Here is a 23,844-nt window from a genome sequence, read left to right on the forward strand (position 1 = left end):
GGTAAGTTTGTTGACAAGCAACACTGGTACCTTTCTTTTATCTAAAATAAACTTTTATTTTGCCCTAATAGTTAAAAATTATTGTTGGTGGATATAGAATTCTAGGTTGACAGTTTTTGTTTTTTTCCCTTCAGCAATATAAACATGCTGTTCTGCAGTCTTCTGACTCCAATGTCTCTAAACTCAGCTTCTATCATCAAATTTGGGAAAACACTGACTGTAATTTCTTCAAATACTTTCTTCCACTCCATTGGTTTTCTTGTCTATTTCTGGAGCTTCAAATACACATAGATTAAACTATTCAATATTATCTAATAGATCTCTGAAGTTCTGTTCATTTTTATTTCAATCTGTTGTCTCTGATCTTTACATTAACTAGTTACTCTTAATCTACCATGACATTCCCTTAGTTTTGCCTCTGTCAACTCTATTTGACTATTAGTCCATCAGGAGTATCTTTTTTTTCCAGCTATTGTATTTTTCAATTCTAGAATTTCCATTAATTCTTTATCCTATTTTTCTGCAGAGATTTTCTATTTATTTACTCACTTTGAATATATTGTATTTACTTCATACTAGATGGTCATAATGGCTGTTTTAAATATTGTCTGTTACTTCCAACACTGTGCCATCTTGGTCTTTAGTTACTGATCTTTTCCGGTGACACTACTACTTCACTGCCCTTGTTATTTGTATGTCATGTGATTTTGGGGTGTAGCCTTGACATTATAAATGCTAAGATGTAGACTCTGGATTTTGTTATTTTTCTCCTATGAGTGTTATTGCTTTTGTTTTAGCATACCAGTCTTTTGCCTCAACCTGGAAAAGCAAATGTTTGCTTTTGGATGAAAACTATGCCCTGATTCAAATATTCTATCTTTAGCTGAAATGTTTTGAATCTGTTCAGTATATGTGTGAATCAGGTAAGCCAGCTGTGTGGAAAGACAGAATGTGGGAGTCTGGCTTATAGCTCTTTCACTTCTAAGATTTCCCTTATGTCTTCTGGCTGTGGTTTCCCCAGATTTAGTTTCCTGGTTCTCTGCTGAAGAGGACTATAGATTTCTTCACCAGCACCCTATACACCTGCATGCCATGTCTGAAGTTTAAAAGTCATGAAAACAGCCAATGGCTCCATTCAATGCCCCTCCTTCACTATGATCTCGATATCAGCCTTCCCTTTCTATATTGGACTTCGCTGGTGGCTCAGACAGTAAAGCATCTGCCTACAATGTGGGAGACCCAGGTTCAAACCCTGGGTCGGGAAGATCTCCTGCAGAAGGAAATGGCAACCCACTCCAATATTCTTGCCTGGAAAATCCCACGAACATAGGAGCCTGGTAGGCTACAGTCCAGGGAGTCACAGTCAGACACGACTGAGCAACTTCACTTCTTCTTCTTCTTCACTTTACTCTAGTGCCCTCAAGCGGCTGCTTTTTGTTTTATATCCAGAGCTTAAAGCTTTTTTTCCTGGTAGCGGTGTCCATCAGTAGGACCATTCTTTGTTATTATATAAAGCAAAAGCCTTCTTTCCTTTTCCTTTGATGCTTGTTTTCAATTTCAGGAGGCCCTGACCTTGAGAGTTCCTATCAGTTTGTCCAAGAAAGTATTCTTTCCTTTTAGTCAACAAACAAGATGTCCCTTCAGTGTTTTCGAAGAATATTTGATTCTTCTCAGTTATTTCCACACTTGTTTGTGTATGAGCAAATAACTTTCCCCGAGGACTGAGGGATCTGGATAGGTCTTGCTGCATTTTGTTCTCCCACTTAAGACTCAAGAGGATTTAGGAAATTAAAAGATTTTGTGCTTTGGTGATATAATTTTTTAAAAAAATCTAGTAGCTTCAAGAAAGTGTATTTCTTTGGTAACATGGAAACAGTGCATGCTTAGTCATTCAGTTGTGTCTGATTCTTTGCAGCCTCATGGACTGAAGCCCACTGGGCTCCTCTGTTCATGGGGTTCTCCAGGCAAGAATACGAGATAAGGTAGCTATTCCCTTCTCCAGGGGCTCTTCCAGATCCAGGGATTGAATCCAGGTCTCCTGCATTGCAGGTGGATTTATTTACCATCTGAGCCAGACGGTAAAACAAGAGATGTAGGCCCCAAGCCTAGCACCATCAAATGATTAACATGTCTACTCCTCTGTTTCCTGATCACTATAAATGTCTCAGTTCAGTTCAATTGTTCAGTCGTGCCCAAACTCTTTGCGACCCCATGGACTGCAGCACACCAGGCTTCCCTGTCCATCAACAACTGCTGGAGCTTGCTCAAACTCATGTCACCGAGTCAGTGAAGCAATCCAACCATCTCATCTTCTGTCATCCCTTTCTCCTCCTGCCTTCAATCTTTCCTAGCATCAGGGTCTTTTCCAAGAAGTCAGTTCTTCACATGAGGTGGCCAAAGTATTGGGAGTTTCAGCTTCAGCATCAGTCCTTCCAATGAATATTCAGGACTGATTTCCTTTAGGATGGACTGGTTGGATCTCCTTGCAGTCCAAGGGACTTTCAAGAGTCTTCTCCAACACCACAATTCAAAAGCATCAATTCTTTGGTGCTCAGCTTGTCTAGTTCATCTCTGTAAGACTGCAGTGACCTTTTAATCACACAGGAAAAAACCTCTACTATGTGCTAAATCTAAGTATCACAATGTTAAATGAATAGTCATTCTTTCCCAGTTTAAACCAACATTGAAATATTCTGAACATTAACATAATCAGTGTTCTGTGCTTTCACTCTCAAAGCTTAAATTCAATACTATTTTCAAAAGGCTTGTTTATGATGATGGTGGTTATCCCACAAGTTTACAGTTGTTATTGCTCAAATGTTTTGTTATTACTGGCAAACTTGTAATAACCCTTTTATGATCCTTTAGGGTATCTATTCCATCTATTCTATTCCAACTTCTACAATTTCCCTATTATCAGGAATCCTATGGGTAATTATGTCTTTTTTGGCACTGTAAGAACTTCAGGCTAAATCTACTTGAAGCCAACAAGCTGCATTATAAAAGAAGCACCCTTTAAAAGTCAAGACATCTGGTACTGTGGAGATTAGAATCAATTGATTTCAATCAGTTGATTATGAATTGGTAGCTACTCACATTCATCTCTGCACTTAAGAACATACTAAGTAAGTTAATCAACACTAAAATACAAATGTAGAATCACAGCTAACAAATTTGAAAAAGAAGTCATGACCTCAACTGTGAGAAGCTTGCTCCTCTCAAGGATTTCAGAGTTATCTATCCTTCCGAAGCTCCCAAGTGCACATTCAGTGTCCTTCTTAAGGTCTGGGAGTCAAAAGAATTCAAAGACCAAAAGAGAGATTTTCCATGTGAAAAGTAAGAAAGCCATAGCATAGTCTAGTGCTATCCAGTAGAAACAGAATGAGAGCCACACATCATTTTAAATCTTCTAGAAGCCACATTGAAAAAAGTAAAATAAAAAATTTTAATAACCTATTTTTACCCCAATTTGCCCAAAATATCATTTTAATGTGAAATCCACATTAAAATTCATGAAATACATATTTTGTATTCCTCTTATTGTGCTAAGCCTTCAAATTCTAGAGTATATTTTATCCTTACTATTCACACCAGCTCTATTCCAAGTACTCAGCAGACATAAGGAGCTAGCAGCTATCTATTAGACAGCATTTCCCAATACTGTTTTCTTGCCACATACTCATTTTTCTGTTTTCATCTCATGTTGCCCAACTATAAACACAGATTCAAGGTAGTTAACCATAACTACTATTATGTTCCAGAGATGAAAATTAGTTACTCAAGAAAAGTTATGTTTTATGAGTATACTGTGATGACAATTGAAGAATATACTCATAAAACATCTTTTTTATGTTTTATATACTTATATATATATATATGTATATATAAATTTATATATAAGTATATATGTTTTATATACATATATATATATATAAGTATATATACCAACAAAAGAATGATACTCAGATGTGCTCTTTCTATAAAACTTTATAATAAAAAAATTAAAAATGAGTACAAATGTGGTAGAATTTCAGGCCCAGAACTCTTCTGTTCCTTTAACATGAGGGAAACCACCAGGGCAGCAGTTTCTTATGGTACAACTTCAACAGTCATATCTTTACTTGGAAACAGAATTCCTCTCATTCATGACAGAGTCCACAAACCATGATTGACTAAAAATGATGTAAGTCACAGCTTCAAAAATACAGGATCACTTTTCTTGGGCACTGACAGACTGTTAGAGGAAGAGAACAGAGGCAACCTCGGGCAATTATCAAAGTGCTATCCTCTCACTGTACGAAACCAGTCCCTAGAGAGACAGTGGTCCACCTAAACTCAAACAGAAAGTTGACAGCAGATTCCGACTGGTGATCTACATGTCTGGTTTTGAAAGTTTCTGTTCAGTGTGTTGAATGTCACACAATCAAGCCTCAGTCAGTTCAGTTCAGTTGCTCATTCGTGTCCAATTCTTTGCAACCCCATGAATCACAGCCGCCAGGCCTCCCTGTCCATCACAAACTCCCAGAGTTTACTCAAACTCATGCCCATCGAGTCGGTGATGCCATCCAGCCATCTCATCCTCTGTCATCTCCTTCTCCTCCTGCCCCCAATCCCTCCCAGCATCAGGGTCTTTTCCAATGAGTCAACTCTTCGCATGAGGTGGCCAAAGAACTGGAGTTTCAGCTTCAGCATCAGTCCTTCCAATGAACACCCAGGACTGATCTCCTTCAGGATGGACTGGTTGGATCTCCTTGCAGTCCAAGGGACTCTCAAGAGTCTTCTCCAATACCGTAGTTCAAAAGCATCAATTTTTTGGCGCTCAGCTTTCTTCACAGTCCAACTCTCACATCCATACATGACCACTGGAAAAACCATAGCCTTGACCAGATGGACCTTGGTTGGCAATGTAATGTCTCTGCTTTTTAAGATGCTATCCAGGTTGGTCATAATTTTCCTTCCAAGGAGTAAGCATCTTTTAATTTCATGGCTGCAGTCACCATCTGCAGTTATTTTGGAGGCCAAAAGAATAAAGTCTGACACTGTTTCCACTGTCTCCCCATCTATTTCCCATGAGGTGATGGGACCTGATGCCATGATCTTAGTTTTCTGAATGTTAAGCTTTAAGCCAACTTCTTCACTCTCCTCTTTCACTTTCATCAAGAGGCTTTTTAGTTCCTCTTCACTTTCTGCCATAAGGGTGGTGTCATCTGCATATCTGGCCTACTAAACATGTATTTCTACTTCACAGAGTCACAATGGTACTTACCCACATTTTTTCTTTTTTTTTTTTTTAATTTTTTTTATTTTTATTTTTTTTTTATTCTTTGAATCAGCCATGGATTTACATGTATTCCCAATCCCGATCCCCACTCCCACCTCCCTCTCCACCCGATTCCTCTGGGTCTTCCCAGTGCACCAGGCCCAAGCACTTGTCTCATGCATCCCACCTGGGCTGGTGATCTGTTTCACCATAGATAGTATACATGCTGTTCTTTTGAAATATCCCACCCTCACCTTCTCCCACAGAGTTCAAAAGTCTGTTCTGTATTTCTGTGTCTCTTTTTCTGTTTTGCATATAGGGTTATCGTTATCACCTTTCTAAATTCCATATATATGTGTTAGTATGCTGTAATGTTCTTTATCTTTCTGGCTTACTTCACTCTGTATAATGGGCTCCAGCTTCATCCATCTCATTAGGACTGGTTCAAATGAATTCTTTTTAATGGCTGAGTAATATTCCATGGTATATATGTACCACAGCTTCCTTATCCATTCATCTGCTGATGGGCATCTAGGTTGCTTCCATGTCCTGGCTATTATAAACAGTGCTGCGATGAACATTGGGGTGCACGTGTCTCTTTCAGATCTGGTTTCCTCAGTGTGTATGCCCAGAAGTGGGATTGCTGGGTCATATGGCAGTTCTATTTCCAGTTTTTTAAGAAATCTCCACACTGTTTTCCATAGCGGCTGTACTAGTTTGCATTCCCACCAACAGTGTAAGAGGGTTCCCTTTTCTCCACAGCCTCTCCAGCATTTATTGCTTGTAGACTTTTGGATAGCAGCCATCCTGACTGGTGTGTAATGGTACCTCATTGTGGTTTTGATTTGCATTTCTCTAATTATGAGTGATGTTGAGCATCTTTTCATGTGTTTGTTGGCCATCTGTATGTCTTCTTTGGAGAAATGTCTGTTTAGTTCTTTGGCCCATTTTTTGATTGGGTCATTTATTTTTCTGGAATTGAGCTTCAGGAGTTGCTTGTATATTTTTGAGATTAATCCTTTGTCTGTTTCTTCATTTGCTATTATTTTCTCCCAATCTGAGGGCTGTCTTTTCACCTTACTTATAGTTTCCTTTGTAGTGCAAAAGCTTTTAAGTTTCATTAGGTCCCATTTGTTTATTTTTGCTTTTATTTCCAATATTCTGGGAGGTGGGTCATAGAGGATCTTGCTGTGATTTATGTCGGAGAGTGTTTTGCCTATGTTCTCCTCTAGGAGTTTTATAGTTTCTGGTCTTACATTTAGATCTTTAATCCATTTTGAGTTTATTTTTGTGTATGGTGTTAGAAAGTGTTCTAGTTTCATTCTTTTACAAGTGGTTGACCAGTTTTCCCAGCACCACTTGTTAAAGAGGTTGTCTTTTTTCCATTGTATATCCTTGCCTCCTTTGTCAAAGATAAGGTGTCCATAGGTCCGTGGATTTATCTCTGGGCTTTCTATTCTGTTCCATTGATCTATATTTCTGTCTTTGTGCCAGTACCATACTGTCTTGATGACTGTGGCTTTGTAGTAGAGTCTGAAGTCAGGCAGGTTGATTCCTCCAGTTCCATTCTTCTTTCTCAAGATTACTTTGGCTATTCGAGGTTTTTTGTATTTCCATACAAATTGTGAAATTCTTTGGTCTAGTTCTGTGAAAAATACCGTTGGTAGCTTGATAGGGATTGCATTGAATCTATAGACTGCTTTGGGTAGAATAGCCATTTTGACAATATTGATTCTTCCAATCCATGAACACGGTATGTTTCTCCATCTGTTTGTGTCCTCTTTGATTTCTTTCATCAGTGTTTTATAGTTTTCTATGTATAGGTCTTTTGTTTCTTTAGGTAGGTATACTCCTAAGTATTTTATTCTTTTTGTTGCAATGGTGAATGGTATTGTTTCCTTAATTTCTCTTTCTGTTTTTTCATTGTTAGTATATAGGAATGCAAGGGATTTCTGTGTGTTAATTTTATATCCTGCAACTTTACTATATTCATTGATTAGCTCTAGTAATTTTCTGGTAGAGTCTTTAGGGTTTTCTATATAGAGGATCATGTCATCTGCAAACAGTGAGAGTTTTACTTCTTCTTTTCCTATCTGGATTCCTTTTACTTCTTTTTCTGCTCTGATTGCTGTGGCCAGAACTTCCAACACTATGTTGAATAACCCACATTTTTTCTATGTAGGTTCTCAGTAATACATATATTAGGCATGAACAAGCACAACTGACTCTAAAATGCAAGAACTGCCCCCTAGTTCTAAAGTAGAGGAATGAGGCCTACAGTACAGCAGCCTTGCAGAGCATATATAGCTTTCGAATTAAGGGGTAAAAACAAGTTCTGGTTCTAGCTCTGGCAAGAACTAGCCGTGTGACCTTGAGCAAATCTCTTAACATCTCCATGAGCCAATCTCCTTATGTGCAAAATGACTGGCAGTGGGAGGATTAGATTATTTCTAAGATCTCTTCCAGTTCTAAGATACTTATTCTAATTCCTGCTAGACAAATGATTATATAAGAGCAACCTAAGTTTGTCTTCTACTTAAAAGAAAAAGGAATGCTACCACCTGTTCTCTTTATGGATACTGTAAGGATTGGTCAAATTACATTGAATATTTTATAGAGAAAAAAATCAAGTCTCAAGCAATCCCTACCATAACAATACTTTTTCTCAATAAGCAAGCCTCCTACACTAGTAAGCATCATACAAAGCAATAGCATGCTTAAAATTACCCTTTCCTTCAGAAAGTTTCACTTTACTGGAACAAAAGTGGAAAATGGATGATCTATAACACGGTTGCATGAATAGGGTTTTTCCTACATTTTGAACTAAACCTAATTGATTATAATGGAAATTTTGGCATAAAATATCTCGTATTCTACCACTGTTTAAAACTCATTAAGTAGAATCATGTACAGTACCTTCTCTGAGGCAGGCAATAGTAAACTAAATTGACATAACACTTGTCCCCATGAACTTTATAGTCCAGTGTCTAAAAGAAATTAAAATAATGCTCCTTTAAGGATTGAGTAAATAATATAACCATGTCAACCGAGTATGAAAAATTGATCTTAAAAAGCAGTTCTATAAAAATATAGGTCTTAAATTTGTATCCCACTGTTGTGTGAAAATTGTGTAAATCTTGTGTTGAATTGATTCATAGTGCTTTTCTGGTCTACTACATCCTTCTACTTCTCTGTATATTCATTCTATTAATTTTTGAGGGTTTGATATTGAAACTCCAACTAAAGTCTTAATTTATCTACATAAAAAATGAATGTACTATATAGTAGAACTATATGTAACTTTGTTCTGGATTCTCCAAGCCTCCTGTAAATGTGTTATCATATTTTCAAAATTTTAAAAATAAAAAAGTAAATAAAAATACAGATCCTTAGTCCATGTTTACCTTTCTACCTGTACAAGTGATTAAGGAAACAGAAGTGAGTACATTGGTTCTTAAAGTCTTGGAAATATAACAGGGTTCAGTTCAGTTCAGTCACTCAGTTGTGTCTGACTCTGCAATGCCATGGGCTGCAGCACGCCAGGCTTGCCTGTGTTTCCTCAAAACATAAAGACTGTAAGTATGTATTTTCTGCACAGCATTACATCAGTATTTCCTCTCAAGGATTTCATAGCTATCTGTTCTTCCCATGATCTCCCAAAAGAAAGCTAAGCTCCCCTACTTTTAACTTCCAACAATCACCAAAACAGAATCAGTAGAAAGCAGGATGCAACTGTTCCTACTCCATTTGCTGGCCCTCATCTGATGGGGCTTTAAGTGATTAACATTTTGCTAAAAGGGTCTTTCCATGTGTATGTTTTGCCTAAAAAAACCCTGGGGCTTCCTAAATTGTTTAACTATGAGTTTCTTTAGGTTCTAGTAAAGATTAGTGATTGCCCAGTATCACTCCTGCTACTGCTGTTTCTGCTGAAAAAAAATGTAAAAAGCAAAATTTCACAGGATATTTTCGCAATAAGGACATGTGAAGAGATTCCCTTAGTAAAAATACAAAAACAAGTTCTATTCTGCCTTGTATTCTGAAAATACAATATGTTAAATGAACCAGTGATCACTCTTGGAAAACAATTTTGGCATTCCTCATTTTTCACAACTAGAAACCTAAACCAAAGAGCCTCTGGGGTATGAACTTTGATTATTATGGTCCTGGAAAAGAAAAACAGATGAAGAAAAGGCATCTCTGTGACAGAACAAGGAAAAAAACACATAAACCCATAACAGCTGAAGAAGGAAAAATACAGTAAACCCAGTATCATCCACCCCATATCTATAGATCATCTTTTGTAAGACTGCTGCCTACCTCTGCTAACGAGAGGGGTAGGCAGAGTCTAATGTGAGAGAATCAAACACATTTGAAAAGAAAACAGGGGCAGAAAAGATCACTTCTATAAGGTACCAGCCAAATGCCGATTTTTATGTAGTGGTTTCTTTCAAAATACTCAATCAAACCTAATAATTGGCAGCAAACACAAAAAGGCTCCCACTCTCACGCTGTTGCATTCACTTCCCCTGGGGTATGTGGCCATTTGTGGCCAGAAGCAGCAGCCAGGGAAAACCCCAGGGGGACCAGACAGGTTCTATCCACCCCCACCTCTCCCGCATCTACACCTCTCTGCTGTTAATATACTTTCCTCTGGTGGGGTAGGAAGGGGTCCTTAAAAGCATCAAAGGAACATTTTTCTGGGTGGAGAGAGAGCTAAAAGGATTATTCTGCCATTAAAGAAAAATATAAAGACAAGCCAAAATAATCAAATTCAATTGATGTTTCCTGAACACTTTTCATTTAATAAGCTCCTCAATGGTAAGACCACGTCCCACTCCTAGAATAAGGTATGTCTTATAAAGCCCCCACAAAAGAATGAGCGTTATTTTGTACAGAATGCTGCCTTTATAACAATTCTGATTTTTGCCAATTTAAAACTACTTTTTTCATCTTCACTATGTCAAAATTAAAACAGAATTAGCTGGAGAATTAGCTAGTTCTAACCTCAGCAGTTACAGCAGTATATGTACTTTCTTGTTTACACATTTCATAACTATATGGACATGAGCCTTTTTAGGTAAGTCCAATGACTAAAGAGATAGATTCACTTGTGAATTTCACTAACGGATACTGACTACTACAAGTGCAGCACCATGCCAACTGCCTTATTTGATATGGATTATCAGAACACACAGAATGGACAGGCTCCGACAGTCATTTGCTTCCCAAGCATTTATTGAGCACTTAGTATGCGTGCTACTTGCTGGAATATCATCCTAAAAAAAGACAGTTCTCCTGCCCTCTGGTACCTACAGCCTACTGGGGTTGATGATCAGAGAGCTGAAAAGTGAGGGAAAACGGTGGAGTAACTGTTTTGCTGGGGAATTATGTCACCCAAGAGATAACCAAGGTCACATTTAGGGGCCGGAAAAGACTTCCAGGGGAACATGACGACTGAACAGAGGCCTGGAAGGAGCAGAGAAGTTAGCCAGGTGATGATGAACAACAAATGTTCTTTTAAAAAAAAAAATCATTTGACACAAAATCAGCTTAGGACTAAGGAACATTTGCAGACATGTGTTGCTCCTAAGCCATTTAATCAGGATAAATTTTCTGCAGGAGATAAGCCTTGAGCATAATTTTCAGAAAAAGAAATTATAGCTTTAAGGTAGAATAGCACTCTTGTGCTCCACCAGTCTTTGGTCTTACTCTAAACAGACAAAAAGAAAAATTAAAATTATTAAAAAAGTAGATACTAAGCCTCTAGGACAGTCCTAGAATATGTTAAAACACTCCCAGACATTTTTTTAAATTATTATTTAGAGGAAACAGTAAGCACACAGTTTCTTGAAATATTCTGGGTGCCTCTAGGCTTCTGTGTTAGCTTTGATCTCTACTTCAGGACTTCTGATACCCGATTACCCAAAACAAATAATTAGGGAACCCCTCACATTGAGGACAATTACCCATAGTGATGATACAGAGATCTCAAAGCCTAATGCCAGTAACACAGTTCTTTGTCTGAAGAAAAACTCAATAATGAACGCAAAAGCAGTAGCAGAAGCCACAGCACCAGGAACTCCATCGAACACTTACCAAGGATGAGAAGGTGGGAAAGTTCATGATCTCATTTCATTATCACAAAACTTCTGTGAGGTAGGCACTACTGTTACCTTTGTTTTATGAAGGAGAAAATAAGCTTAGGGAAGTTAATTAAGGTGCCTTGAGTCATATCAGCTGGTTGCTGCTGGAGTGGGATTTAAACACAGGCATGCCTAACTCCCAGCTCAGGCTTTTAAGTCACTGGAGGTACTTGCTTACTGCATCCAACACCATCAACCAAAGCCAAAGCATAACACAGGAGAAAGAAAAGACACTCCCTCTCCCCCAGCATAACAAGAGTCAAGATGACAAGGGATAGCATAGAGCTGCTAATACCGCAGGTGAATTACAATCTAATGGAAAACAACTGGCGAGATTGGGAAAAGAAGCTCTGACTTGGTTGCTGAAATAACTCAGCATTTAAATTGATTAAAAGAATCTGCAAACAAGAGGCAGCAGCAATGCTTCCGGATTCACCTTTGAGCACGGATTCTAAAGCTCCGTTAGCTCTTTGAACAAACAGAGGTTGGGCTTCCTCCTTGCCCTGAGGTAACTGGCATTAGAATGGCAATTTTGAAAAGTAAAAAATTTCCACTTTTCTTTATGTATTCAACAATATAGTAGTATTGTGTTTTAAGGAAGAGCAATAATCCTTGCTTTCATCTTTGAATTTTGAAATAAACCATCCACCTATGTCATCAGTTTCCCTAATAGCTATTCAGTTCAGTTCAGTTCAGTGGCTCAGTGGTGTCTGACTCTTTGCGATGAGGGCTTCCCTAATGGTTGAGTTGGTAAAAGAATCCGCCTACAATGCAGGAGACCCCAGTTTGATTCCTGGGTCTCCAAGATTCACTGGAAAAGGGACAGGCTACCCACTCCAGCATTCTTGAGCTTCCCTTGTGGCTCAGCTGGTAAAAAATTCGCCTGCAATGCAGGAGACCTGGGTTCAATCCCTGGGTTGGGAAGATCCCCTGGAGAAGGGAAAGGCTATCCACTCCAGTATTCTGGCGTCAAGAATTCCATGGACTATAGTCCACAGGGTCGCAAAGAGTCAGACATGACTGAGCTAGTTTCACTTTCACATGTCATCAGCAGGGGAATGAAATTTACTGAATTAGCAATATTTCTCAAATAAATATTTGCCCTTTTGTCTTAATTTTTATTGAACTGTTTGAAACTCTTTTTTAATACACATCCTGCCTAATCACATCCTCAAAATATCACAGGTAATGACTGTTCCAGGAGTCAGCAAACTAAAGCCCACAGGCCAAATTGGGGCCCATTGCATGTCTTTTGTAAACAAAGTTTTATTGAAACACAGCCACGCTCATTCATTTACATTGCGTCTGTGGCTGCTTTCTTACAAGGCCAGTGAAGCTGAAGAGTTGCAGAGACTTTAAGGACCACAAAGCCTCAAGCATTTAGTGTCTGGCCTTTTATAATAATAATAAAGTTTGCTGCTCCCTGACCCTACACCATTGGTAAGTCTCCAGATAGAAGACATCATCATTCTTCTCTAGAATCTGGCATCTGGATTCCCCTTAATTCACTCATTTGTTAATCAACTAATGTTTGTGAAGCATCTACTATGCACCCGGCACACAGATGAAAAACAGGTTAAGAGACTCATGAAGAAAAAGAAGATAAAAGACCACATAATGATGGCTCTAATGCACTAGAAGCCTGGAGAGAACGAAGCCTAAAAGGCATCATCTTGAGAGAATAAGACAGGTCTAAACTCAGTTCATTACAGAAGTGAGCAGAGGATTGAAAAGAATAGAATTAGTTCAGTACTCTGCTTGGCCAAGTCAGGGGTGGCCACACACAAGGATAACCCACTCATACTTCAAGAAGTAGGAGATTATAGGAAAGGAGAGGAGGAACCAAACCAAGACAACTGTGACTCATGCAATTCCAGGGAGTATACAGCTTAGCCATTTAAATGTTTTTAAAATGCTATTAATTGCTTAGATAACGATGTCTAAAGTCTCTGGGTTACAAAATGCTTTCATGACCTCACCAAAGACACACACTAGCTTATTGCAGATCTTCAACATTATGAAAGTGTTTGGGTGGTTTGGAAGAGATGTTGCTTGTTAGGAAGATCAGGGGTGCCAACCATCTCCAAGGATCTAGTGTTATTACTTACCATCAGCTCTACCCGCCAAATTTTAAGGATTACACAATGTCAGGTGTACATAGAACAGAACACAGTAAACCTTATCACTAGAGAAGCCAGTCTCACCTGTGAGCAGAAAGTAAATACTTACCTAATGAATAAGTGACTGATGCAATGATTGACTGTGATTGCTCCTTTAGCTTTTTGATCAATGGCACAGGCTGAAATTAACACTGTGAACATACAGAGTCAAAGTGAGTACCTAGAAGTTAAGCTTAACTATAGCAAGGCAGCATAAATAACAGTCTTGTTTTGTTTTTGATCCACCTAACAGTAATGGATAAAAGCCACAACAATGAAAAATTCTTCACAATCTAATGATCAAATAAGACCTACACTGAATTACTTCAGTGTGATTAATTTATTATGAAACAGACAATAAACATTTGATTTGCCTGGGTACCTCAACACAGGCTATAGTCAACATAAAAATTAAACATCTGTCCTTTAACAAATGTTAATAAATATAGGTCAACATTTTCCCCTAAGTGATTTTAAAGAGACATTTTACCTCTATAACTTTGAACTTAAAATATTTAAATGATCATCCACTGACCCAAAGAAGAAGAGTTAAAATGTTCATTTATTAATAAATGAAATGGCTTCATTTTTGGAAGGCGCAGCACACAAAAGCCATCTTTTATTCAACAAATATACACTGGTATTTTATTCAGTAAAGAAAAATCACTAGTATGGTTGGAAATCTTTAAAAAAAAAATGTTATTTGGGGGATTCTCAAAGCTAGTAAGGGTAAGAAACATCAATTACAACATCAGAAAATACACTGTTTTAGCTTGATGTTATATGATGAAATGTAAACATTGCTGGCTTAAAAAAGAGAAAAGATTTATGAGTTTCTTGGCTCTGACATCATTCGATCATTTTTTTTCTTTTGACTGTGATATCTGGTGTAAGTGATAACCACTACTTGAAAACATATAGACTTGAATACTCTTAAAATCCTAAAATGAAAAGAAAACCCCACATCTAAATTTACTTTTTTTCCATGTGGCCAAGGAATCCAATGTTAGACATTTACAAGAAACTACATTATTCCTCTCCCTAACGGAGCCAAGCTCCATGTGTGCTTGTGATATCACACCATGTTCTTACAAAAATTAATTTCAAATAAAAAAGGCAGGATAATGATTACTTTCAGCAGAGGAACAGATAAGGTAACAGAAGGCCACCGTGGTTAAAGCACAGATAGTATGCAATTAGAAACAAGAAAAAAAACCAAAGTATTTTTACTACATATTGTTTTAATTTTTATCCTGATGGACTTTCAGTTTCCATTAAAGGAGCTATTTAAAAAAAAATCTGCCTCTGGAAAAGATCTATTAAAAAATCACAAACTCAGAGATACTTCGAGAATATAGGAGTAGATATAAAAGGGGTATCATCATATAAAATTGATTATGTGAAGTCTCTACATGCAGTGCTTATATGAGCAACCAGGAAAAACAATATGCAGATAAATTCAGCAGATACTTTTTCTTCTGGAGAAAAAACCTGTATCTTTCGGTACACTGTGAAGCCAAGAGGTAGGGTGGGAGCAGTTAAGTTTTATCCACAAGAACAAACACCAGGCTGGCTTTTGAAAAATAAGCCAAACCCAAAATATCCCAGAAAAAAATACTTTGTAATTAAAAAAAAAAAAGTGTTATATATATTTTTCTCCCCTGTCCAAATCTGGAATCCTTACCATCTTATTTTAAACAAGCCAGAGACTGCAAGCTTCTAGCTGTTTGGATAGAAGAGAATTTATATAAATGTTTTGTTCAAGCCCAAAAGGGGGAGAGAGTTTAAATATACAGTGCATGAAAGATGCATGCCCAACTTCAAAACAGTTTAGTGCACAGAAGAGGAAAAATAATCTAACCTTCTGTTAGTCATTCTCAGCGGTCTTTAAGCTTAAATATCTTGCCATTTGCAACATCATTTCCATGACCCCCGACTTTAAAGAGATTAACCGAAATTTCATAACTGCCTCGCTCTGGCGGTTCTTTGGTGGGGGGAGAACCAGAGGGTCAAGGAACAAGATGGACAAAAAATCTGTATTTTGCACTCTTCCTTTGCACTTGAGAAAGAAAAACGGGGCCGATCCATCTGTATAATACTAAACCAAATCTCTTTAATTCCAGTCAGCTTTTATCATTCAGTCACTGAGTCTGTGTGTGGAAAAATTCAGGCTGAGTCCCCCCTAGCAACAGCCTCAGCCTATCAGAAGGCTGGATGCTCCGCGCAGCTGCCAGCCAGAGAGAATAACTCTAAGTAGGTCAGGCCTGTATTTCTAAAAATGCTACGGTCTAGTAACCCCACTGTCCCGTCTGTCTGCCCTGCCCCGTAATAACCTCAATTGCTTGGTGACACAATGACATAGTACCCTGTTAGAGAGCAATCACATCATGCTACATTATTCTGCTCCGAGCCTGACTGCTGGGTGAAGGACCCTCGGAGGGGACAGCATTAATCAGGCAGCCATTCACGTCCGCCCGCACTTCAGTGGCGAGATGGGGACTGCATTAATGACCAGCTGTTTGAACTAACACAAACAAAATCATGTCTTCCACCCTGTTGGGTGCACAGAATACACCATTCTGAGCCGGCAGGTTCCGCTCCTTGAGGAAAGCGAAGAGGTACATTAAAACGGGCTCCGACCACGCCAGCTCCGGCACCCCCAGAGTAAATATATTTAAATTATCTGACAGGCGCGGCTCCAAAACCTACTGATTGAATATGCACGGCTTTCCCGGCCACCGATTTCCCCCTAATCCACATTAAAAAGGGAAACGCAGACCCGGGGAAAGCAATACGTAGGCGCGTTTTACCCAGGAGGCCGAAAGCGGGGGAGCTGAACTAAAATTGACTTCTCTTCGGGCAGAGAAACAAAGCGGGACGAGGAGTAATTGTGCGGCGTGAACACAAATACAAATACGGCATGAACGCCGTGGAGGAGCGCTGAAAACAAATAAGAGTAAACATCCCCAGCCTCCCGACCAATCAGCTCCTCCCACCGGCTCTTTGTGGGGCTGGAGTCACACACACCGCAATCTCTAAGCGCCAGAGACAAGGGAGGGAAGTGAACGTGGCCTTCGCCTCCCCACCACTGCGGTGCCCCGACTTCCCACGGGCTTCCTAACAGACGGCTGTTTGGCTGCGAGACCGCCGAGGCTCCGGCAAGGTTTACACGGGGGCCAGCAACATCAGAACCCCGCTGCAGTTGCCCAATTCTAAGATGTGATTTTTCGCATTTAATTGACCCTATTTCATCTGAACTGTAACTTTTAACTCCTCTCCACGTGAATGCACAAAAGCCAAGCAAACAAAAACTCTGTGTGGATGCAGAGATACGGGGCGATTGGCAACAGCTGCTAGGGGCTATTGGAGGAAATACCGTGTATTGACGGGGAGCACGCTGATATTTACATGCACGATTCATCTGCATTTTTAAGGGTTCACAGTTTCGTTTAATGAGCATACAATATCCCCCACCCTCCCCCACAAATGGATAATCCAGCCTTCAATTATGCAGAACCCAGCAAGTCTTAGACGTGTAATCCATGAGGATTTGATTTACAAACACAGAAAAATTCCTGACTCCATTTGCCCTGGTTTGAACTGGGTTTGATAACTTAGTTATGACTGTCTTCTTCACTCTGTGGCACACATCACACAGTTATTCTTGGAGAGGTGCAGGCGCTGACGCAACCATGAACCACTAATTACAAGCTGCTGACATTCTGCTTGTCTATGCAGCTTTGAAGTTCTAAAGTCTGTTTTTCTCTCTGATGGGCTTGCTCAGTTGCATTCTCCTTCCCTCATTGCTCCCTGCCCCCCATCATCCCCTCTTTCCTTCCCTCCACTGGAAGCCTTTCTGCATGTGCTGTAGGACTACCTGGAGCAAATCTCTAAGAGAGATCAGCTTCTCCAACCTGCTTTCTTTGCATTCCCTCCCTGCTCTCCACCGCACAGAGATCTACAGTTTCCAAGTACAGTAATCAGGTCCCCACCCAGCCCCACCCGCAGGAATGCACCAACAGCTGGCCAAACATAATCCAACACACAGAGCCGCCTTTGTAGAAATAGTAACAAACAGTGGAAGGGCCAGACAGGCGTCCCAGAAAAGCTCCCCATGACAACTGGGAAAGCACCTCACCCCCAGTTTTGAGCTGGGCTTGGAGCACCAGAGCCCATGCATCAGAATCTAAAACAAGCCTCAGGTGCACCCCCGCCCCAACCTCACCAGAGGCTGTTCCCGGGGCACCCGCGTCTCCAGATGGCAAGGTAGATGCAGGCTTTCTCTATGTGGAGCATGACTCTGCTCTGCCACATGGCACACGCCCTCGAAATGCGACATCGTGATCCCAAATCTCATGAACAGCATCCATACTTGAATCTAACCATCTACCTTGAGAGCTGGTAGGACCACCTCTTCCCTACAAAAGGATTTCTTTTTTTAATTATAGGCTGATCCGGGAATTCAGAAACACGTAAATATAAGATTGCATTCATCTCCATTGTACGCTTAGCATCTGAAGCCTGTGGTAGCCAGCTGGTCTCAAAGTCATCTGGGATACATTTATTTTGATTAAATTGATCAGATTTCTATTTACTGGATAGAATTTTTCATCATACTGAATACAGCTGTGTTTACAGGGGATCTGTCGAAGAAGAAGCAAACAAAACCCTACAGTCAGTCCGAGCGAAGCACAGAGCATTCAGAACTTCAAGGAGTTAAAGCTGAGGAGGGTTGCTTTCACATTAACAAGAAAATTCTGCATGCAGCTGCTTTGGCCATGCTCTCTAGCTAGTCAGGAAATGGGTGTTGAGCTGAAGCTGAAAATACAAGCTGCAATCAAGCCCGATCCAGCCAAGTGACAGACTTCCTGTGTAAACTGGTCAGAAATCGCCCTCTTTTCATGTCTCTACATGCATGCACATGCATTTAAATCCACGCTGTAAGGCTGATCTTCTCCCTGGGGACACTGGTACAGTCACCTAGCCCATCAGTTTCTTCCTTGACAGCACCGGGGACATCCAGACTACAATTTACAGTTCTTCCACCCATGGACTGGGTTATAAATTATGCCTTCCTCCCTAGAATGAGAATGCAGGGCCAGCGGCAGACAATCGAACAGCATTCCGCCTCTCCTCTTTCTTCTCAGGCGCTCCCTCGCTCTGCCTTTTCTCCAACTCTGCCTCGTCGGCAGGCAGGCAGGCAGACACATCAGAGACCAGGTTTATCCATCTTCAGCTCCACTCTCAAGTAAAATGCCACCATATCTCGCCATGGGTCTTTCCTCCCAGACTAATGCCCGGGAGCTGGGTGCGCCCTGGGGAAGACCAGTGGGCATTGGACGGATCAAATTCCTAACTTCTCCTGCCCCGATCCTTGGCATTCTTTCTATCCATCCCACCCCGGGTCTTCTCCCGCATCACCCTGTCCTCCGAGTCCCCTCGCCTGACTGCGAGGGGACCCCGGCCAGAGCTCCACCAGCAGGTCATTCTTCTGCGCTGCGTAGACCGACGATGCCGCGTTCCCGTGCGCCATGGAGAAGCCGAAGCCGGGAGACAGCAACAGCAGCTCAGGTAACCAGGAGAAGCTTGGTGTGCCCGCAGCGATGCAGCCCTGGAGCTGTGAGGAAAGACGGTCTGGCTTCAGAATAAAAAAAAAGAAAGAAAGAAACACAAAACAGCGCAGCTCGGCGCCTGCGGGGGTGGGAAAAACAGACACAAACCATTAAAAAAAAAAAAAAGCAAGAGTTAAAATCAAATTTCAAAAAATATATATAATACATAGATCAGAGTACTTCATGCGACTTTTATTTCTGATGTTTCTCGGGTTATTGGCCTCCCCGCCCCCTCCAAAATCTCTCCTGTCCCCGAACGCTACTGTCCATGAGTGCCGAGTCACAAAGGCTTTTGCTCCAAAGTGCTAGCAGACCCAGCATCACATGAGAAGCCACATGACAACTGGAGCCGGCTGCTGATGTGGTCAACTCTGTTGCCGAGGCAGGGGGAGTAGGAGGGAGACAGAGCTTAAGTGAGACATGCCCCTCTCGTGCTCCAGGAAGAAATTTCCTTAAAAGAACAATAAGAAAAAAAGGCATCTCTGAAGAAATGCTGGTGAATGCACCCAGACCTGCAGACATGCACACTTACATAGCCTAGAGAGCCCGTGGGTGCTTGGAGACATTTTGAGGATGCTGTACCTCAAACACAAGCTGGATGGCAGCAATATTATTTCCAGTTTGTATTAGTCAAATCTCGATTCCACTTAAGTGGATTCCTGAAAAGCACACGCCATGTCTTCATAGCATGATCAGGCTTGGAAAACCAATTCTATTATCTCTCCCTGCAATCTGCATCTGAACCTGCATTCTGAATAATTTATTTTCAGACTAATAAGATGCTGGCCAAGACCGCTCCTTTTCTTCCTGCGCGCGTGGCGCAGGCAATATTCACCCAAGTGGGAAAAGCTTGCCCCTTTATAGGGAGAAGAGTCGGTTTTCATTATTTTCCAAAAATGCACTTTCTCATTTAAAGGCGTACAAACACATAATGAAGTTCTCCTGCAAGTAAGCATTAAAAATAAGCAAAATGTTTCTGCTTCGCTGAACTGACAAGCCTCATACTTTCCCTGTGGCATCTCAGGCTGGCGGATGGTGGTGATATTTTTCTGATGATGCTCATGGCTGCAGCTAGAGCCCTTAAGCCACGTGGATATTGCTACTCCTCGGCAGAGTGAGAGCAAACAACTGCTTTCTGGGGCATCTCTCTGCAGAGGAGCTGCGGCTGCCCAGGTACGTTGTACTGGTTATATTAAGGTAGGTAGGAGAGAGATGGCCTCAGGGCCTTGTCGAATCCATCAGTCATCCCAGAATTAAATATGCTGCCTATATGCAGCATCCTCCCCACGGTGTGAAAGGTATTCCTCTTTAGAAAATTTGAGCATGCCAGCTAACTAGAATGAGAGCATCAGTAAGCAGGTGGCAGGAATTGTCTACAACTTGTCTTACTCAACTGTAGGTATCAAGGTGAGCGGCCCTTCATTCATTCAAGTGCATACATAAGCTTCCAGGTGTGTTTGTGTCAAGGATTGTCCTAGACACTGGGGAGAAGACAGGCAAGGTCTCTGCCATCCTAGAGCTCATGGTCCGGTAACCACATGTGTCTTTTTACCTTCGAGGTCAACCATCTCCCAATCTGGATACTCCAAAGATATCTAAGGAAGAAACCCTGCGGTTTTTCACTCCTTTCCAGCCATCAACCTGTATGAACTCTGGAGTTCTATGGATTCTTTCTTTGCAAATTATGTTTGAATTTAAGATGTCCGCTCCAGTCCTCCATTCCAGAGTCTACGCTCATGCACGCACACCTGCACAGTCCACAGTCTTCTCTGTCGCCTCCTTCTTTGTTCTAGTCCATTGGGCAACCTGCCACTAAAGAAACCTTAATAAACCACCACGTTCTGGATGTCCAGACCCCCTTCTCCATGTGGTCTGGGCAAACCTGTCCAAAATTGAGGATGGCTCCTTTATTTCTTCAGGTGTACATGTTACCAGTAAGAACACCCTATATCTGACTGTGCGTCATCTATGTCAGTAAACAGGTATATTCCTGACCCTCTGAACACATCATCCATTGGATCAGGAAAAAATAGTAATTTTGGCTCATTTTTGTAAGTAACTAGGCCTAGAGCATGGCAAGGAAACCAAAGACATAGGAGGCACTGTCCCTGCCCCCTGCTGCTGCTAAGTCGCTTCAGTCGTGTCTGACTCTGTGTGACCCCATAGACGGCAGCCCACCAGGCTCCGCTATCTCTGGGATTCTTCAGGCAAGAACACTGGAGTGGGTTGCCATTTCCTTCTCCAACGTGTGAAAGTGAAGTCGCTCAGTCGTGTCTGACTCTTCGTGACCCCATAGACTGCAGCCGACCAGGCTCCTCCATCCATGGGATTTTTCCAGGCAAGAACACTGGAGTGAGTTGCCATTTCTTTCTCCAATGTGTGAAAGTGAAGTCGCTCAGTCGTGTCCGACTCTTCGCGACCTCATGGACTGTAGCCCACCAGGCTCCTCCGTCCATGGGATTTTCCAGGCAAGAGTACTGGAGTGGGGTGCCGTTGCCTTCTCCGGGTCCCTGCCCTCAGACCATGTGTAATCCATGCAACCTGTGCTTTATTGGCACTCACCATGTACTATCTTGAATTGCTATCTCTTCAAGGTTTATTTCTTGTAACAATAAAAAACAGGTCTAAATCTGCCTACCAAATGAATGTTGGGTAAACAGTGCCAAAGAAGGTCTGAGAAGGGAAAGACGAATTCTACCTAAATGTCTGACAAGGTCCCCAAAGAACCCTGAGATCTGCAGTGAGCTATGAAACATCTGGCCAGGGTAGGGGGCAAGGTTTGGGCCATAACAATAAGAGTAACAAGAGGAGCGAAACACGAGCCCTTCATTTATGCCAGGGTCTCCTCTAAGCATTTCACATCCCTGAACACAGTTAATCCTGTGAGGGACTTAGTGCTTCAATAGCCTCTTTCCAATGATACAGAAGTACCCATGAGAGGTTAAATAAGCTGCCCAAGACTGCACAGCAAGTAAGTGCTAACGGATCAATACGTCTGGCCCCTGAGCACCACTTTTTAACCTATGCTCTACATCCTCGGAGCTGGAAACCCAAAAGGTGAGGGGACACACAATCCTGCCTGAGGTGCATGAGGGGGGATCAGTTCGATTCAAGCAGAGGACAAGGTTTGCAGAAGTCAGACAAGAGCAGGGAGAGCCATATTACAAGGCTAAGGCATTTTACTCTTATCCTAAAAAGCACGTGACTTTTCCATTATTGTTCCAAATTATAGGAAGACTTTTCTGGTGGCTCAGTGATAAAAAAAAAAAAAAATCTGCCTGCAATGTAGGGGACGGAGTTCAATCCCTGGGTCGGGAAGATCCCCTGGAGAAGGGCATGGCAACCCACTCCAGTATTCTTGCCTAGAGAATCCCTTGGACAGAGGAGCTTGGTGGGCTACAGTCCAAAGGGTTGCAAAGAGTCAGACATGACTGAAGCGACTTAGCACACACAGCTAAAATTAACAGAGGGTGGAGGAAAGACCAGATATAAGGAGACTGACCAAGAGGCTCCTGCCACAGCCTGACTACAAGGGTCCACTGCCTGAACGCAGTAGTGGCAGAAGAAAAACCAAGAGGGGCTCTAGAGGCTTTATGAAAAAAGAAATAACATTACTGAGATGTTCTTGGGGAAAGGGGAAAATGGTAGCAAAGTTGACTGCATGTTTTTTTAAACCTGGATAAATTAATCAAGCAGTTCCCTGAGCTCAGAAACTGATCTCCTCCATCCTTGTTTTTCTGAGCACAATACTTGATACATTTTTTAAAAACACTGAATGCATTAGTTAAGTAAATGGACGTAGAAATGGGAAAAATAAAGGCGATGCTACACAGAAGAAAAAACTATAGAAAATTTAACATCTCATAGGATATCCAAGGGACAAGGTCCATCATGAAATCAGATACATAGAAATAGCATCCATCTTCTCCCTCCACTACTGGCCCAGGTTTTCGATGATACCTGCTTTCACCCATCACGCACCTTAGGGGCTCCTCTTCAGGCTGGTTTTGGTCAGACGCTGCTGATTCCTCCCTGCTCCAGCCATGTCAGTCTTTACTCATCACCTGCAGACCCATTTTAGCCAGGTCTAGCTCCTAATTTGAACATTGCACTTATTACCAAGGCAATAAAATCAGTATCTGGACATCCTTTTACCATTCTTTTATTTTTTGATACACAGCAAAGTGGGGAAACCACACAAGTTTATCACCCTTCTCATATAATCTTAGCTAACCAGAATCCTAAATTAACAAATGTACCTAAATTAACATTTCTTAAGTAGCTAATGAAGGTTAATATGACATACTGCTTCTGGCTCTGGAAGTAAAAGGGGGTATTATTGCCTCATATTATAGCTGGGAAAAAAAAGTGTTAATAATCTTTCTCATCAGCAGTAAAGAATTGGGCTTTTAATACCCAGATATATTTTAGTAAAAGGCTAGTATATCATCTCTAAGTGGAGTTCAAGAGCAATGTTAGATAACTAGGGCATTTCAAGAGCCTACTTATACTAGAGACCAAGAGAAAAACCACAGTGAAAGCCAAATTTATTTCTACATTGTTGAAGGAAAAAAGAAAAAAATGCAAATTTATGTTGGGAATATTGTGATACTGCTTTAGATTCATTCCAGTGATTAATTAATCCTTAAATATTAAGAAGGAAACTTGGG

General features: G+C 41.0%; 1 protein-coding gene across 9 annotated transcripts in view; it reads right to left on the reverse strand.

Moving 5' to 3' along the window:
* The window catches only part of LOC122697542, a 650,597-nt gene that overhangs the window by 242,580 nt on the left and 384,173 nt on the right, over positions 1-23,844 (reverse strand). For 7 of the 9 annotated variants that reach the window (XM_043908407.1, XM_043908402.1, XM_043908406.1 and 4 more), the window contains one exon: positions 14,185-19,179. The exons of the other annotated variants lie outside the window; for them this stretch is intronic. In XM_043908407.1, the coding sequence (XP_043764342.1) occupies positions 18,949-19,179 (231 nt within the window). In that variant the 3' untranslated portion in view covers positions 14,185-18,948. Of the gene's footprint in view, positions 1-14,184; positions 19,180-23,844 lie in introns of those variants that run through there. 9 annotated transcript variants of the gene reach the window in all.

The sequence above is a fragment of the Cervus elaphus genome, chromosome 7 (assembly GCF_910594005.1).
Source record: "Cervus elaphus chromosome 7, mCerEla1.1, whole genome shotgun sequence".
Classification (NCBI taxonomy): Eukaryota; Metazoa; Chordata; class Mammalia; order Artiodactyla; family Cervidae; genus Cervus; species Cervus elaphus.